Source organism: Trachinotus anak, unplaced genomic scaffold, assembly GCF_046630095.1.
Source record: "Trachinotus anak isolate AG129_WGS33_773 ecotype Australia unplaced genomic scaffold, CSIRO_AGI_Tana_v1 ptg000039l, whole genome shotgun sequence".
NCBI classification, from domain to species: Eukaryota; Metazoa; Chordata; class Actinopteri; order Carangiformes; family Carangidae; genus Trachinotus; species Trachinotus anak.
Genome location: NW_027273890.1, coordinates 47,870 through 64,662, shown reverse-complemented (window position 1 = coordinate 64,662; position 16,793 = coordinate 47,870). Strand labels below are relative to the sequence as shown.

General features: G+C 38.8%; 2 protein-coding genes across 5 annotated transcripts; one reads left to right on the top strand and one right to left on the bottom strand.

Moving 5' to 3' along the window:
• Window positions 1-1,410: 1,410 nt before the first annotated feature.
• Window positions 1,411-12,107, bottom strand: arhgap15 (Rho GTPase activating protein 15). Of its 4 annotated transcripts, none has more exons than XM_071472507.1 (13): window positions 11,955-12,107; window positions 9,220-9,391; window positions 9,075-9,146; window positions 8,145-8,288; window positions 7,410-7,499; window positions 6,567-6,665; window positions 6,185-6,320; window positions 5,728-5,862; window positions 5,390-5,488; window positions 5,056-5,133; window positions 3,886-4,020; window positions 2,890-2,995; window positions 1,411-1,733 (listed from the first exon to the last, which is right to left on the bottom strand). In XM_071472507.1, exons 1-13 carry the CDS (start codon window positions 11,984-11,986, stop codon window positions 1,550-1,552), a joined length of 1,482 nt encoding a protein of 493 aa, XP_071328608.1. In that variant the 5' UTR covers window positions 11,987-12,107; the 3' UTR covers window positions 1,411-1,549. The 4 variants fall into 4 exon arrangements, 3 of the variants coding, with proteins under 3 accessions (XP_071328608.1, XP_071328609.1, XP_071328611.1); XR_011687160.1 differs by lacking the exons at window positions 1,411-1,733; window positions 2,890-2,995 and adding exons at window positions 3,430-3,562; window positions 3,658-3,728; XM_071472508.1 differs by lacking the exon at window positions 9,075-9,146.
• Window positions 11,813-15,707, top strand: LOC139614866 (myosin light polypeptide 6-like). The gene is made up of 9 exons (XM_071472511.1): window positions 11,813-11,908; window positions 12,951-13,017; window positions 13,132-13,218; window positions 13,501-13,528; window positions 14,104-14,253; window positions 14,482-14,555; window positions 14,663-14,762; window positions 15,320-15,397; window positions 15,480-15,707. The coding sequence occupies exons 1-9, from the start codon at window positions 11,904-11,906 to the stop codon at window positions 15,506-15,508; spliced, it is 618 nt and encodes a 205-aa protein (XP_071328612.1). The 5' UTR covers window positions 11,813-11,903; the 3' UTR covers window positions 15,509-15,707.
• Window positions 15,708-16,793: the final 1,086 nt, after the last annotated feature.

The window sequence follows — 16,793 nt, the reverse complement described above, 5'->3', positions numbered from 1 at the left end:
TCATCAGACCAGAGAATCCTATTTCTCATAGTCTGGGAGTCCTTCATGTGTTTTTTGGCAAACTCTATGCGGGCTTTCATATGTCTTGCACTGAGGAGAGGCTTCCGTCGGGCCACTCTGCCATAAAGCCCTGACTGGTGGAGGGCTGCAGTGATAGTTGACTTTGTGGAACTTTCTCCCATCTGCCCACTGCATCTCTGGAGCTCAGCCACAGTGATCTTTGGGTTCTTCTTTACCTCTCTCACCAAGGCTCTTCTCCCACAATTGCTCAGTTTGGCTGGACAGCCAGGTCTAGGAAGAGTTCTGGTCGTCCCAAACTTCTTCTATTTAATGATTATGGAGGCCACTGTGCTCTTAGGAACCTTGAGTGCTGCAGAAATTCTTTTGTAACCTTGGCCAGATCTGTGCCTTGCCACAATTCTGTCTCTGAGCTCCTTGGGCAGTTCCTTCGACCTCATGATTCTCATTTGCTCAGACATGCACTGTGAGCTGTAAGGTCTTATAGACAGGTGTGTGCCTTTCCTAATCAAGTCCAATCAGTTTAATTAAACACAGCTGGACTCCAATGAAGGAGTAGAACCATCTCAAGGAGGATCAGAAGAAATGGACAGCATGTGAGTTAAATATGAGTGTCACAGCAAAGGGTCTGAATACCTATGACCATGTGATATTTCAGTTTTTCTTTTTTAATAAATTTGCAAAAATTTCTACATTTCTGTTTTTTTCTGTCAAGATGGGGTGCTGAGTGTACATTAATGAGAAATAAAATGAACTTTTTTGATTTTAGCAAATGGCTGCAATGAAACAAAGAGTGAAAAATTTAAAGGGGTCTGAATACTTTCCGTACCCACTGTATCTATTACAATGTTCTTGCTCCTTTCTCAGGCAGGTAAATGGTCACTTTTGTCATTTATTAATATTTTATCTTATTATTTTGACCCTGGTCTTTATTCATTTCAAATCACTGACCATGTTTCCATCCTCAATTTCAATCTTGTAGGAAAAATTAATGTGACTTGATTATAAACTGAGGTTTCTTACTTGTGTAAGTGACGTCTGCATTTTACACACTGCTGAGACACAAAATATCCTGCTGTCATTCACTTTAAGATCCTGCTTCATTCAGGCGGCTGGAGATACCATGTGCCTCATATTGTGGTATCTGGAAATGGACTGATGTGGGACGATCTTGTGTCCTGTGTCTGGCCCTGACCAACTTTGTCTCATACACTCTGATGACCATAATTGTTATATTTATATCCCTTAAATATATTGCTGTATAATATAAATATACAGTGTTACACCGTAAATATACCCCAGCCCCTGACAGACATTGTGAGCTAAGAGTCAGTGACATTAAAAACAGTTCAATAATTCTGGATCTACCTAAAAAATGATCTTCAAAATATGTTCTGACCACAAACCATTTATTTTTACAGTCACAGCTTTTGTTTCCTTTAAAAACAGTAAAATCTCTGAAGTATTTGGTTATTTTTTAGCTTTGATGTGTAAATGTGAGTCCGTCAGAAGATCAATTGCACCTCAGGAACTACTTCCTGTCCAGGTTGAAGATCTCTCGGCTCTCAATGAGGATGAACTCCACAATCTGGTTCTGGTAGACCATGTTGACTGCCATGTTTCCTGCATCCAGCTCAGGCCACATCAGTGTCGGGCCAAAGACGATACCGATACCCTGAGTGGACATCAGGTTCCTCCTGGAAAATGCCAGAACTCTGAAAAACACCACAAACATAGAGAGTCTGTGAGTTCTACAATCACCAGTGTGTTAAACAGTTTAATCAAGTGAAGTCTATTATTTAAAAATACAATTAGAAACTTAAAGCCAGATAAATTTCACAATGTCACATGTCTCTCTGTTATTAATTCAACTGTGTATAATTTATATATTATGTGATGAATCATTCAGTCATGTTCACTGAGAAAGTAGAACAGACTGATGTAGTGATCTGAACTGTCTGGACTGTCCCTCCAGCTTTGCCTGCAGTCTCTCTCTCTCTCTGTGTCTCTGTCTTTCGCTCTTAATTCAGTATGCTTTATTAACATGAACGTCAAAGAAAAAAAAGTATAAACATATATATATACACACACACACACACACACACATATATAATCTATTAAGTGAAATGATTACAGGTCTATGAAATGATCAATAAAGGATCAATTAACAATAATATATATAGATGTAAATGGTCAGTATGAGATGTGAATAAATAAATGAAAGGGCAGAGTGTGAGCTGACTACAGCTGTCTTGTGTTGTCATGTGTTCTCTCAGGTTGTGACATGCTTTCATGTATCTCACTGCCTCTCTGACTCGGTTTTCCCTGAGTACATGTTGCATTTTAGTTTGGTCACAGAGTGGATCAAAGTTTTTAATTTACTTTTAATTTTTAATTAAGGAATTAAGTTTCCCTGACATCTGGTTCATTTCTGGAAGACCATGATTCTGGTCTTGTCCAGATTAACTGTCAAATCAAGGTTTGACAGAAGTTTTGCAGATGTTGCAGTTGCTGTTGCAGCGCTTCCTTAGATGGAGCGAGAGTATAAGATTATCTGCAAAAAGTAGGCATTTAATTTCTGTGTCAGAGGCAGAGACCAGGGATATCTGACTGACTCTCTCTCTCTTGATCTCTCTCTCACTCTCCAGCTCTGCCTCCTCCTGTTGTAAAAACCTCACAAATGATTAAAAATTAGATCTTAACCACAACAAAGGACAAACTTGAAGAATGTTCTTCATTGAATTCTTCAGCCTTTAATTTTATTCAACACACAGGCAGCTGCCAAATGTAAACATGGATTTTTATACTGTTTGCTGGTTATTTGATTTTTTAAGAGTTCAAATGAATGTTAGGAATGAATGGTAGGAATACCTAAGCAGGTGGCTGAAGAGCAGCTTCATGGTGTCCTGGTTGGGTTTGGGCAGCTCCTGGATCAGTTTCTTCACAGCCTGAATTTTGTGTTTGGATTCTTTAATCTCTATTCACAGGAAAGACAGAGGCAATTGTTTAACAAGTGTTTAGGGCTAGGGTTAGGTTTAGGATTCATCAACATGGTTTCAAAGCTGACAACTTCTTCATGGTCCCATATCACCTCCCATTCATCCTCAGCAATGTCTACACCAAGTTCATTTTGCCATGTCTGTATAACATTTTGCACATTCAACACGTCAGTTTTACTTAAGTCATTGTAGAAATGGGTCTTGGTTTTTTAGTTGGGCCTAGAAGGAGTGGATTAGGAGTAAATTAACCCTTCCCTCAAGTTTTCATGGAATTAACCATGCCTTTAAACTATTGTAGATAATGGGATTGTTTTTTACAGAGACTCAAACAAAGACTAAAAGCCAAGCAGGGAGCCAGTCCATGAAACACATGTAGACTGGATGGGCAAACTCCTACAACCACTCAAGAAACCTTGGAAGGGAGAAGAGCTGCTCCACTGATCCACAACGTGGACAAAATCCAAATCACTGCCTGATCCAAGGTTATCGGTCAGAGCCCAGTCAGGAATCCTGGCATAAGATTTCCACCATCCTGGTCTGCACACCTGTCAGTGTCCCAGACTTTGATTCAGTATTGAAGAGACATGTCAACCAAGCAACAGTGTCTAATGAGAAAGTAGGGCATGTGGATGTGATTCACCCTGAGACACTGAAGGCTTAAAGACCTCCCCAGAGGATGTGTTGGTCCACTGCTTCACGATATTATAATTACTGAAGAATACATTTATGGGGAAACAAGAAAATAAAACTTGTTATTAGGTGTTTTGGTCCTGAAAAATCAGACCCTGAAAAAAAGTATAACAGAAGACTTGACACATTCTTTGTTTTTATTCACATATATATTTTTATATTTTTGGTTTTTACTCACTGATGGCCTCAACAAATGGCTGGAAGAACCTGAAGGGGAACAGTGGCTCAGGCAGTTCACGGAAAAACATCTTGAGGGCTCCTGTGACGACGTGGATGTCTTCCCACTGACTGTGGTCCAGGTCCAGGTCTTCTTCTAGGGGGCAGACATAGATTATTTAAGCATGTCTCTCAGTTGGGCTCAGACTGATCTCCTTACAGAATTTTACATTTGTTAATTTAGACAAAGCATTACACTTATCAACATCAATGATAATTTTAACCATTGCTGCATTTTAAATTAAAATGGTCATTACCAAGTAATCGTGCAAAACACTAATTGTCATCAAATTAGTTGCTAGGTTCAAATGTATTATTTATTTTGTTGGCTACATACTGATATGCAAACTACATGTAACCATTTAATGCAGAAAAAGCAGCTCATTGGTATAAATCACAGACAATCATGAACAGATTAACAGTGTTATTCCACCACCACACAGTTCTTAATTTTAACTTTGGTTCAGGAAAGAGGATTTTGGTAAAATGTTAGTTAAACCTTCAGTATTTCAGTAATTCAATTCAATTCAATTCAATTTTATTTGTATAGCGCCAAATAATAATATACATTATCTTGAGGCACTTTACAGGGTAAGGTCAAGACCTTACTTTGTTATAGAGAAAAACCCAACAGTTCCCACAAAGAGCAAACGCTTGGCGACAGGGAGGAGGAGGAAAAACTCCCTTTTAACAGAAAGAAACCTCCAACAGAACCAGGCTCAGGGTGGGCGGCTGTCTGCCTCGACCGGTTGGGTTTAGGATGAGAAAAAGGGGAGGTGGGGGGAGGAGAGAGGAGAAAAGAGAGAGAGAGAGACCAGGAACAGCTGTATAGGTCATGGTGTTATCAATAATAGTGACAGATAACAGTGGTTAAAAGTAATGATGTATGTATCTCTTTCAGTGAGTGACTAAACAACTAGAGAAACCTTCATCAGAACTTATTCACTATGATCAGACATTTAACTCCCTCATTAAGTATGAACATGTGTGTGTGTGTTTATTGTACAATAATAAACATAATCCTGGTTTTAGTATGTTTCTATTGTAAAGTGGTAGAATTCAAATGTAAGATGTATGAGACAGGACTTGAGCAGGTGCAGTCAGACTAAGAAAAGGTTTGTGATGAACCAACCTTGATCAACGACAAAGCGAAGTTTCTGGATTGTGGCCAGATTTCCACTGACTCTGTAGATCCCATCAACCTCCAGACCTGAAAACACAGTCATACAACTGATTAGAAAAAATATGAATCAATATATATACTGCTATCAATCAATAGATCCATAGATACTGGCTGCACTAGATCTACATGTACATGATTCAAATGCACAGGATCCATTTTTGTCTTTTGCTGGTTGAGTGTGCTCAACAAGCCTCAGAGACCAAACCTCACATGTCACTTATTCTTTCCTGTTTCCTCTGCAGTAACTTTTTAAGACATCATCATCAGCTGTTAGTGAACGTACCTCGTTTATCAACTGCATCCAAACAGGTCAGAATGAACTTGGGCACTGTGGTTCCTTCACGCTGGCAGAGAGTTGACAGATGGCAGCCAAAAACTCGATCTGAGCACAACATTATAACATTAACATGGGAATTATTATAGGTTTAATGGTTCATGTTACAACAGGTTTGATCATTAAAAGGTTTAAGTACAGAAACTCTTCATTAACGTCCAAATAATGACTTAATAACATGTCTGGTTCATTTAGACTGAAAGTTTATTGACTATAAAGCTGCTTAAGGAAAAAGAATATGTGATCTGTGGGTTAATGTGTTCAACATGTAAAGGAAAGCCAGAAACCTTTGATGAGGCCTTTCTCCTGTAGCGTCTTCATGGACGGACGTCTGATGATGAACTTCTTCAGTCTGTTCTTCACCCCATTCTTGTCAGCGCTGTCTGAGGCACTGTGTTTCAGCTTTGAGCTGCTGAACATGTCTGAACAAAAACATTAACATTTAACCTGAAGTAGTTTGTTTTTGTTGTTTGTTGTTTTTCCACATGTTCTCCACAGTCTGTAAAAACATCTGACAGATGTATTAAGTGTTGTCTAACATGTTACCAAACAGGTTCTTACTGTATTTCTACATCCAGCAACTACAGATCAACATGTTGATTCATGTGTTGTGTTTGTGTCACCTGATGAATCTAAGTCCCTCTCATTTAGCTCTGGGTTTGGTCTCCACCAGCTCCTGAGGGAAATATCTGGCTCTTTAGCTACTAAATCCAATGCTATCATAATAGTGACATAGTCACTCACTGATGGAGCGTCTGTGACCTGGGTTGCGTTGCTTGGCATTGGGGGAGGCTGAGCCATAGCCAGGTAGGGAGCTGTGTCTGGGCAGGCACTCTGTGCTGTTTGACCTCCGTAGGGGAAAACCCCCATCTGCTTTAGTCTAAAAAGAAAAAGAGTTTTATTTCACTAATAATTTGAAGAAGAGTTTTTCATTCTCAAGGTCTCAAGTCCACCCACCACTCTCTTAAATTTTTTGTTTTTCTCAGTTTCATATCACTTAAAATACTTTGGGTTCTGGGCTGTGGTTTGGACATTTAGTAAATGAACAATGCGAAAAAAGTCAAGACACTGATTGACTACAGTAGTAATAGCCAGTTAAAAAGTGAGGTAAAAAGATAGTTCTTACTGAAGAGTCAATGGCCTTTCTGATGGCATCGTACCATTTGCTGGCAGTAGAATAACTCTCAACCTGCAGCAGGTACTCACTTCCTGTGTTTGTTGTGATCTGTTGTGAACAGATAGAAATAATGAGAGGGGAGAGAAACAGTTTCAGTGTAAAAACAACACATCAGCCTTCAAACTGAAGGTTGATGTCTTAATTACTAAAGATTATGTCATATTGGACCGAGTTTTTGTTGCACTTCCTTATATGCCCTGTCGAACTGGTGACTGCCTGCTAAGAGCATCTTGCGCTCACATGGTATGCGCCCTGACCACTCAACTACTGGGCCACCCCGGAGGCACAGTTTTTTGATGAACTTTGGAAGACAGCTTTAGACATGATACATTCCTCTTCAGTCTTCTAATGACACAGAATTATCCAGTTTAAAGTCTTGCGTTGTCTTCATTGGTCTAAGGCAAAGCTAGCTAAATTTATGCCTAGTGTTGATCCTGTGTGTTAGCCGTACAGCCAAGCACCAGCCATCCTTTCACATATGTTTTGGTTCTGTCCAAAACTAAATAGTTTCTGGCAGTTGATATTTAAAACCTTCTGTGTTTTGGAAGTTGTCATTGAACCTTCTGCTAATAATTTATCTTTAATTATATGTAATTGGTGGGGAAATTGACTCTGATTACAAACATCTAAAAATAACTCTAATAGTCATGGTGCATTGTTGGAGCTGAACAAAGAGGGGAAAAATACATTTTCTATGATCAAACTTATCAGTGATTTATTACATTTTGTATGACTTTAAATACCAGTAAAAACTGAATCCTGGTTCATTGTGAAAAGGGACAGGCTTGTTACCTGGAAGACATTTTTCCTGCTCGACTTCTCTGTCGTCCATTCAATAACAGCTCCACACAGCTGAACCATGTCTGTCTTACCTCCTGGTTTCTGAGCAGACAGAGACAACATGGAGCCAGAAATAATCATATTTACTAAAAATCTGATTTCTGAAGGTTTACACCAAGTTGAACTTGTGACCTTTTTAATAACACATAAAATGTCAATATCTAAACAGAAAATGTATGATTGAAACCAGTATTTATTATCTATCAGAACATTTTAGCAGTACAGCAATAATTTCTAATGATATAATCAATTAAATTAATGTGATTTTGACCAAATAAACATCAATAAATGGTTGGTTGGATTAACAACTGCAAAAATTATGTTTTTTTAAAGTCAGTTTAAATTTGTTCCAAAATCAACAGAGATAAAGTGATAGAGAAAATATTTTCATACCAGAACAGCCTTATGTTGTCTCTTTATAAAACAGAGATGAAACAGAGAGACAATAGAGATCAAGTAATGGGATAAATTGACCAGATTCTTGTCTGTCTGAAGTGATAATGTAGTGACACAGTCAAGATAAAGAAGAGAGAATAGTGATACAGACAAGATAAAGAACAGAGAGAGTGATACAGTAGAGATAACATTCGTACCGGACCAGCCTCATGATGTTTGTTTTAAACAGAGATTCAATAGAGATAAAGTAGAGATGACACAGTGAAAGCAGATACCAGACCAGTTTCGTACCAGAGCAGTTTCCTGTTGTCTGTCTTTATAAAACAGCAGATGGTCTGAGGTCAGCACAGTCCACACTGAGGTCCAGTTCTTCCTCTGCTTCTTACCACTCTCTGAGATTTTAGCCATGTTTAGGTGTTCACCTTTCAGCTCGACCTGTTACACAAGTGTTTTTGATTGTTCAGAATTTTCTAATTTAATTCTTAAAACATGTTTATTTAACTTCTTGATGAATTTTAAATGACCAGCACTTTAGTTTATCTTTGTGAATTTGTAATGATTTTTTTTCCTGATATTTTTATCAGTGAATACTTAACTTGAAATTATGGGAAAGAGAAGTGATCACCAGTAGAACTGAAGAGTTTGGAGAAGACACTGTTGTGATCTGAGGTAAAACTGTGCAGGACTGATATGTCTGCAATGTCCAGAGAGGCAGCTGGGAAGATGGACTGGAACTGGACTCTTTGCCACAGCCCTGCTGTGACTCCAGGATTTTCCCCAGTGTTTCCTGCGTTTGTTTTTCCCTGTCTGTTTTCCAAGTGTCTTCTCCCCCTTGTGTGTCTGAGTGTGTGCTTCTCAGCAGGGGTGTGGTGCAGCACTGAGTACCTGGCTCACCTGTTTCTCATCATGCAATCAAGCTCAGCATAAGAACCCAGCTCCCCTTTCATTTATTGCCAGATTGTTCTGCTTTCCCTTGTAGTAACACTCCAGGACTAACTTTAGTTTTTGTCATTACAATTCAATTCAATTCAATTCAATGCCTTACCCAATGCCTTACCCAATAGCAATGTTATTGATAAGCTTGATGAAGGTTAATTTGTGTTGGAAACATGATGAAATAATGTTTCTGAACTGAGAATAATGTGTTTACTTGTCAGACAGGACTGAGGTTGGAACTGATGTACACAGGGTTTATAGTGACATGTTGAGTTCCCTTCTTACCAGTGGTTCAAACACTGTAGCTCCTGCAACAGCAACATTGTGCTGAGATTGATTCCTGCGATGCCGAGAAATCTGCAAGCATAACTGATCAGTTAAAATCTGAACTGCAGCTTTATAGGATGGCAGTTCTTTGTGGTCTACGTACAGGTTTCTGAGGAAGGTCCGATTCCTGCAGCACCATGGACTGAGACTGACTTAGGCGATCTCCAGAGGTCTGTGAGCTCTTAATGCGCATCTGCACAGCTCCCTGTGCTGCTGAGCTGCGCTGTGAAGGCTGAAGCGGCTGCTGCTTTGTGGTACTCTGGAGGTTTGTGACTCTGAGGACAAACAAAAGTCTAAGTCAGCTTGTTGTGTGGGTCCACACTCAGTCACAGTTTGAGGACTGTTTGACTTCTTCCTGTTTGGGTTCCTGTTGCAGCTCTGATTGCTTCACTGTGGTTACTCAACATTTGCCCTCTGCTGCCAACTACAGGGAAACCCTTAGCTAAAGAAAGTATAGAATTAAAGACCTGAGCTTCCATAGAATTAAATAAGAAATGAAGTAAGAGAATAAAAGCTGTAATTGCTTGAGTGTGGTTCCATAGTTTTCTGTCTGTCAGCCAACCCAAACTGAATCTGACCTCCATAAGGATTCAGTAAGAAACAAGTAAACATAAATAGTATCATTAAATAATTAGATCTGCAATCTACCCACAACAAAAACCCACAGTGATTCCCCAGTTGTTCAGATTTCTGAAGGACAGAGTCTTTGTAAACACAACGTGATTATGCAGACAGGTGAAAGCCTCTGAGGGTCAGGGGCTGTTGCACTTGAAAAGATAAGTTTTACAGATTTGTTTGAGCACAGGTCCTCCAGTTTCACTTTTCCATAACTGGAATCAGAATAATTTGTTGAAGAATTTTTGGTATCTGTAAAATAAATATTGGTTCAGTCTGTATTCAGACTGAAAGAATCACACACAAAGACACACATATCACTGACAGTGTTCTGCTGGTTGACACAGGCTGCAGCACTGCTGAAGTTTAAAACTTCATTTCTTCTGCTTACAAGGAATCCACTGATAAATGTAAGTATTATAATTTTTGTTAAAATCTGCTGCTGTTTTAGAACATCTAACAGATCAGTGACCAAAAAGAAGGATAAGACATTAAAATGAGACTCTTATTTCCACTGCATGTTAAGAGTCTTATTGAATTTTCTTTGATTCATTCATGCAAATGACATGAATAAGAAAAGAGTCCCTGTATACTACAGTCTATGAGACTTAATGTGTAAATAGGCAGAATGTTAAACATCCAGCTAAGAATGTGACTATAACAACATCAGGGTTTAGGTAACTTGTTAACACACTATGACTCAGTTGAATGTTAGTGGAACTAAGAGGGATGAAGATGGTGAAGATGGTTTTAAGCTGATATTTTAAAATGTAAACAGAGTCTGGCTTATTGTACAGGATGGGAACTGCATGAGGAAAAATTATTTTTAAGTTATGGAACAATTAAATAAGCAGAGTTAAGAGACTGTAAAGGACATGATGGAGACTACAGAGTAATAACACTGGAGGTCCACTTATTTTGAAAACAGCTCTTGTTTGTGGTGTTCACCAATAGACAGACATCAATTAACCCACTGGATTGAGTTGGAGGTCACAGTTTATCTTAGACTCAGATCTGAGGTTCAAGTGCGACATCAACAAGGTGACAAAAAAATCATTTTCCACCTTAGAAACAGGTGAAGTATCAAAAAGATGCAGAGAAACTGGTTAATGTCGTCATTCCAAGATGACTCAATCACTGTATCACACTTTTTATTGAGAGAACAGCTCATTCAAAAAGCCTGCAGCTCTGCTGTAAGCCAGAACCGAGACCAGAGACCACTTGAGTCCATTTTAACTTCCTATTACATTTAGAACAAATTTTAAGCTCCTCCTCCTTATATACAAAGACCTTCATGGGCAAGGACCAAGCTACACTGCTAACTCCCTGATACACTATAGACCTCCAAGAACACCGAGACCATCTATTGCTGGTTAGGGTTACAGCAGCAAGTACAGCAGCAGCTGTAGGAAAATCAGCCTTCATCAATTACAGCCCAAAGCTGTGGAACACATGACTTATAGATATCAGAGAAGATCACTGAATACTTTACAAGAAAGATAAAAACTTATCTGTTTAGCTTTGAACTAGCTATGACATTTTGCACTTTGAAGTATAGATGTCAATGGTTGGTTGATAAATTTGGAAGAAATTTAATGTGTGTGTTTGTTTATTCAAATGTGAGACCAACATGGAAAATTGCCAGAATATTGCTGTGATAAGTTTCCAGTGTGAAAGGGAAGAAATAAACCAGCAGAGATGAAGATTTAAACTTAGGAGATCAAACTGTTTCAGCTCTGTGGGCTTCCATCTTTGACTGTGAGATGATACCACATAATACAGCAATGCAGCTGTTGACATCACATATCAAAAACCCTCCTGAGCTAACCTGATGAGAACTGACGCTTTAGCAACAGGAAACATATTGAAACCCTTCAAACGGAAGCTGGAATTTCAGTCATGCGTGAAGTCTTATTATCTTGTCTTCACATAATGTGAACAACAGAATGTAAACATTAACTTGTGACATATGTCTGTCTAAAAACATAGACTCATGAAATTTGTTTATTTGAACATCAGGAGACGTTCAATCTTTTGGTGTTTCGCCCACCACACATCAGTGAGTGGAGGCCTACACACAAGTACGTTCAACCAAAAAAGATTTACAGCCAGTCGAGATGTGGAGAACCCTGCACCAATGCAAACCAGTTACCAGGACAACAAAACTGAACCATGAGGTCAGACATGATGACAAACCTGACAGATCTTTTAATGTGATCTTACCTCGTACTCGCCATCTCTGTGTCACTGATCATGAAGGAAGAAACGCAGAGAGTCAAGGCCTAACTGTTAGAGGAAGTATGATTCATCACGTGTTTTTTTTCAAACCAGCCGTCTCTCACACTACAACTGCTGCAACCCCTCCATTTCCTGAAGAAAAACAAACTAACCTCAGTGAGCAGTTTATCACTTCTGTCAGTTAGTATACAAAGTAGAAACTTCTGCAGAGATATGGAACACACTAATTTAAGAATAAAATAGTGTATTTCTCAGTAATTCACATTAACATTAAATAACATGTCTCTGAGGAATTTGATGGTGCTCATATTCAGATTTTTCAGTTCACCCTTACAGTGTCTTTGTGCATGTAAAGATTCTACTAAGTTACAAAACCTGAAGTCCTCAGAGTGTTTCTCTCCCAGAATTCTCTGCTCCTGAACAGCCTTGTTTGTATTCCAGGCTTCTCTTTTCTAATTTATCTGCGACCATATAACATATTAGCAATGATGTCAACTTGCTGCCTGGTGTAACACCCCCTCACAGTGGTTGCCTGTGGTTAAGCTGCACACTCAGTACTCAGCTGCTGGGCCTCAGCTAACTTGCGAGCCAATGTTGATGTAGTGAAAAAGTATAAATATTGTGATAATTGTCTGATAAGGAAAAAGCACAAGTGAAAATATTCAAATTACTTGCAAACACAGACACAGTATAGTTCTCACAGCAGCTGTTTCACTTACTGTATAAGATCAGAGACACCAGTTCTGTTGTCATGGTCACAAGATTTAAGGTGGTGTCAGTAGATGTGGTCTGTGTGAGTCCAATAGAGAACAGAAGATGTTTTCTATTTAAGGTTGTGTCAGTTCATGTGGTCTGTGTGGGTGCATTACAGTAAATATTTTCTATTTAAGGTGGTGTCAGTAGTTAGGGTTACCCTAACCCTGTGTTCAGTGGAGGATTGTAGAATTTGTTTAGATCTATTTGCAGTTTGTCTCTCTGCAGGAGAATCCCTGAGAGGATTCCCTCATCAGTTAATTCTCAGACCATAAATGGTGCTGATGGTCAGATGGTGAGTATTTAAACTGTGTCTCGGATGAATCTCCTCTGTTCCTCTCTGTCTTCTTTCACTTTATTATCTGATTCCATTGTTTGTTTTTTTTTCCATTTTATCATGGCCCCCAAGAAATCACAACAAAAGACGGAAGCAGTGAAAGTTACTTCAGAACCAGAAGCTGCTAAAGAACCAGACTTCAACCCTCACAGCATCAAGGTCTGTCTGTCTTTAACTCTGTCTGTTTGTCTGTCTGCATCTGTCTGTCAGTCTCTGATAATCGAGGAGCAGCAGAATATATGATGTGATTTACATTAACTGCTTCAGTCATTGAGAACTGACTGATGTATATGATTCATATTCACAAATCTCTGAACCCAATAAAAATATTCAAGTGTAGATGGACCTGGAAGAACTAAATTACATACAACATTTTATCTGAAGACCTCAATCATTAGTTTGTGCTGATTCAAGATCAGTGTTGTTTGTCATTGTTTGCAGATTGAGTTCAGTGCTGATCAGATTGAAGGTAAAGCTAACACACACACACACACAGAAATATTATCACTATTTTGAGTTGTCTCCATCTTCTTCATCTTAACCCATGATCTGTATCTGGATGATGCTGTCTGATCAGTGATTAGTCTATGCTCTTCAGCAGACACAGGATGTCTATGAGTGGCTGGAATCTAAACTGTGTCACATCTGTTCAGCCTGTTCCTCTGATAATTTAAGATAAAGATGTCCAATGAGTACAATCTTTCATCATATTTGTAAACAATCAAGATCTTAAAAAAAATGTTTTGTAAAATATAGCTTAAACTGGATAAAAGTTTACTGCAGGCAGTGTGAGTAACAGGAAGAGGCAGAATTAGGTGACCTTTCAACTTGCTGGGCAAATTTTTTTCTTTACCTTTAGGGATTGCATTTACACCTACTGAGATCTGATCACAATGTGAGCCAGACCACCTCTAAATGTAGTCAATCACACTCCCATCAAAATGAGTTTATCCTTTTCCAGCTAACATATCCAGATACAAATCCCATATTACTGCCAGGTATGAAAGGAGATTAATCCCAGTGTAAACTCTTTGGTGGTTGTAGAGTTTAAAGAGGCCTTCCAGCTGTTTGACAGAACTCCAGAGAATCAGATGAAGATCTCGTTCTCTCAGTGTGGAGACGTGATGAGAGCTCTGGGACAGAATCCAACCAATGTTGAAGTCCTGCGAGTGCTGGGACATCCCAAACCTGAAGGTGCACATACAGAGAAAAGTTATTTTTGTCATCTAAGTTACAGTGTTAATGAACTAATTACATATATTATCTTTAAAATATATTCAGAGGTTTCTTTCTTTGTGGCAGAGGGAACATATGATTGAATCTGACATGAATCAAATCCAACTTAATTGTTTCATGTTGTGTGAGAAAAGATTTGCTATTGTGTCTCATTTTCTTCTCCCACCCTCATTTGTTTTTGGAAAGAAATGGACAGTAAACTGGTGGACTTTGAGACCTTCCTGCCCATGCTGCAACATGTCTCTCAGTCCAAAGACAAAGTGAGTTACAAGTTTTCACCTGCAGAGATCAGAGGTTAATCAATGTCATTTATTGGTAAAAGTATTAATCTTCTCACTGTGTGTGTGTGTGTGTGTTTGCTTGACAGGGGACATATGAGGATTTTGTAGAAGGCCTGAGAGTCTTTGATAAAGAGGGAAATGGGACAGTGATGGGTGCAGAGTTGAGACATGTTCTGATCACTCTGGGTATGATGATTACTTTTGCTTTTGTTTGTGTGTGTGTGTTTGTGTGTGTGTGTGTGTGTTTGTGTGTGTGTGTGTGTGTGTGTGTGTGTGTGTGTGTGAGAGAGAGAGTGTGTATGTCATCATTTGCTGTGCAATGAAATAATTCTCTTCCTCAGGTCTCCAGACACCTCTCTCCCTCGTGTTGCTATGGTTGTCAGCATTAGTTTCACTGCCTCAGTGGGTTATATACAACTTTAATTGTCAACCAATTCCACCAGTTTGAGTATGATGGTGCAATAGACTTAATGAGAACAGAAAAAAAAAAAATTGTGGTGTTTTGAAATTTTCAGGAGGATATTCTCATTTTGCAACATGGCCTTTTACCATTTTGAAAAGAAAATCATATTTTCTTGTTAATACTGACATATGTCTTTGGTGAATGGTGAAGGAGAGTTGCAGATATATTTCATCATATAGGAACCCCAAATATGTCTTATGTGAAGAGAAAACACTGATTTTTTTTGTATTCATATATGCTGTATACTGTACAAATGTTTGTACAATATCTGTGTTATCAGGAGAGAGAATGAGAGAGGGTGAAGTGGAACAGCTGCTGGCAGGACAGGAAGATGCTAATGGATGTATTAACTATGAAGGTAATCACAAATTCAATGAAAGGACAACAAACACACAAACAAATACCTGTGAAATTACTGAAGAAAAGTCTGTTTATTTCAGCTTTTGTCAAGCACATCATGGCTGGCTGAGACAACATGTGAGACAAGTTCATCACTTTGTCACAAGGGTAAATCAACAGACTGAAACAAACATGGTGATTGTGTATGGAGGAATCCAGACAGATGTTTCTGCTCCTGCTTCTTCACTGTTTTATTCTTACTTTATTTCTGTTCACCCATCAAAGGCCCAAACTTTCAATAAAACTTTTGAAAACTTTTCACCTCCAGACTTCAGCTATGATAGAGTGAGGTCTCTGCTCGTGGTTTGTCTTCTAGATGTTATTGCTCTACAACCAAGTTTGGCGCTCAAAGAAATTCCCAAGAAGTGTGGATTATAGGGTGACGCCTTTTTAATAATTTTCCAGTTGCCATTTTATATGACATTTAGCTAGGTAACAGAGAATCAACCACCAAAATGATGACGTATCACAGTATCAATAACCTGTATATTAAAACACAAGATTATCAGTAACCTGGGTAATGACATTCCAGCGGATTGGGATCCCAGATACACATGTTCCATAGTATGAATAAAATGGGCATGACAACTAGATCAGCAATATTAAGGATGTGAATATTCCAGAGCACCAATAAAGTGGATAACAATCTTCCAGGGCTGCTTATCTGGATATCTAAGGTCAAGAGTATTGATAACCTGTCATGATATGCCCTCTTAGTAACTGTGTTCCCTACATTATTTTGAAATTACTTTCCTTGTGTGTCTGTGGGTTGTATTGCTTCCTGCCCTTCCCACCTTCTTGATTACCTGCTCCACTTTAATGTGTTTCACCTATGTATTAGCCTTCTGCCCTTGTGTGTATCTCTGTTCCACCTGATGTAATTTAAACAGTTTGTGTTCCCTTGTGTTTCCCAGAGGATTTACTATCTGCATTTGTTTTGGTCATGATTGTGTTTCTTAATTTTCTTTATATTTCTTGTTGCCTATGTTCCTGGATTCCTGCCTGCCATTTTACCCATCTGAATGACTGTAATCCTGGTGCACTTGTTAAAAATGTGACTTCAATCATCCAGCCTGTGTATGTGAATATGATTATGGGTCCTTTCCTGTGTCCTTGGCATCTGTATGACCTGGATATAAATTTGACAATAACTTGAATAACTTAAATCAATGACATGAATATTAACACAAGAGAATAAATATTCTGTATATAAGGGCAATATTAAGAATATGATAGGGGGTGTTAGCAGGAGTTGCACCCCGGTGCAGTATGTGTTTGGTGAATATCTTTTGACAGGAAGGTGGCAGAAAAGTGCGGCTGTAGCCTCTCCTCCTGAGAGCTTTAAAGAGAGTCCT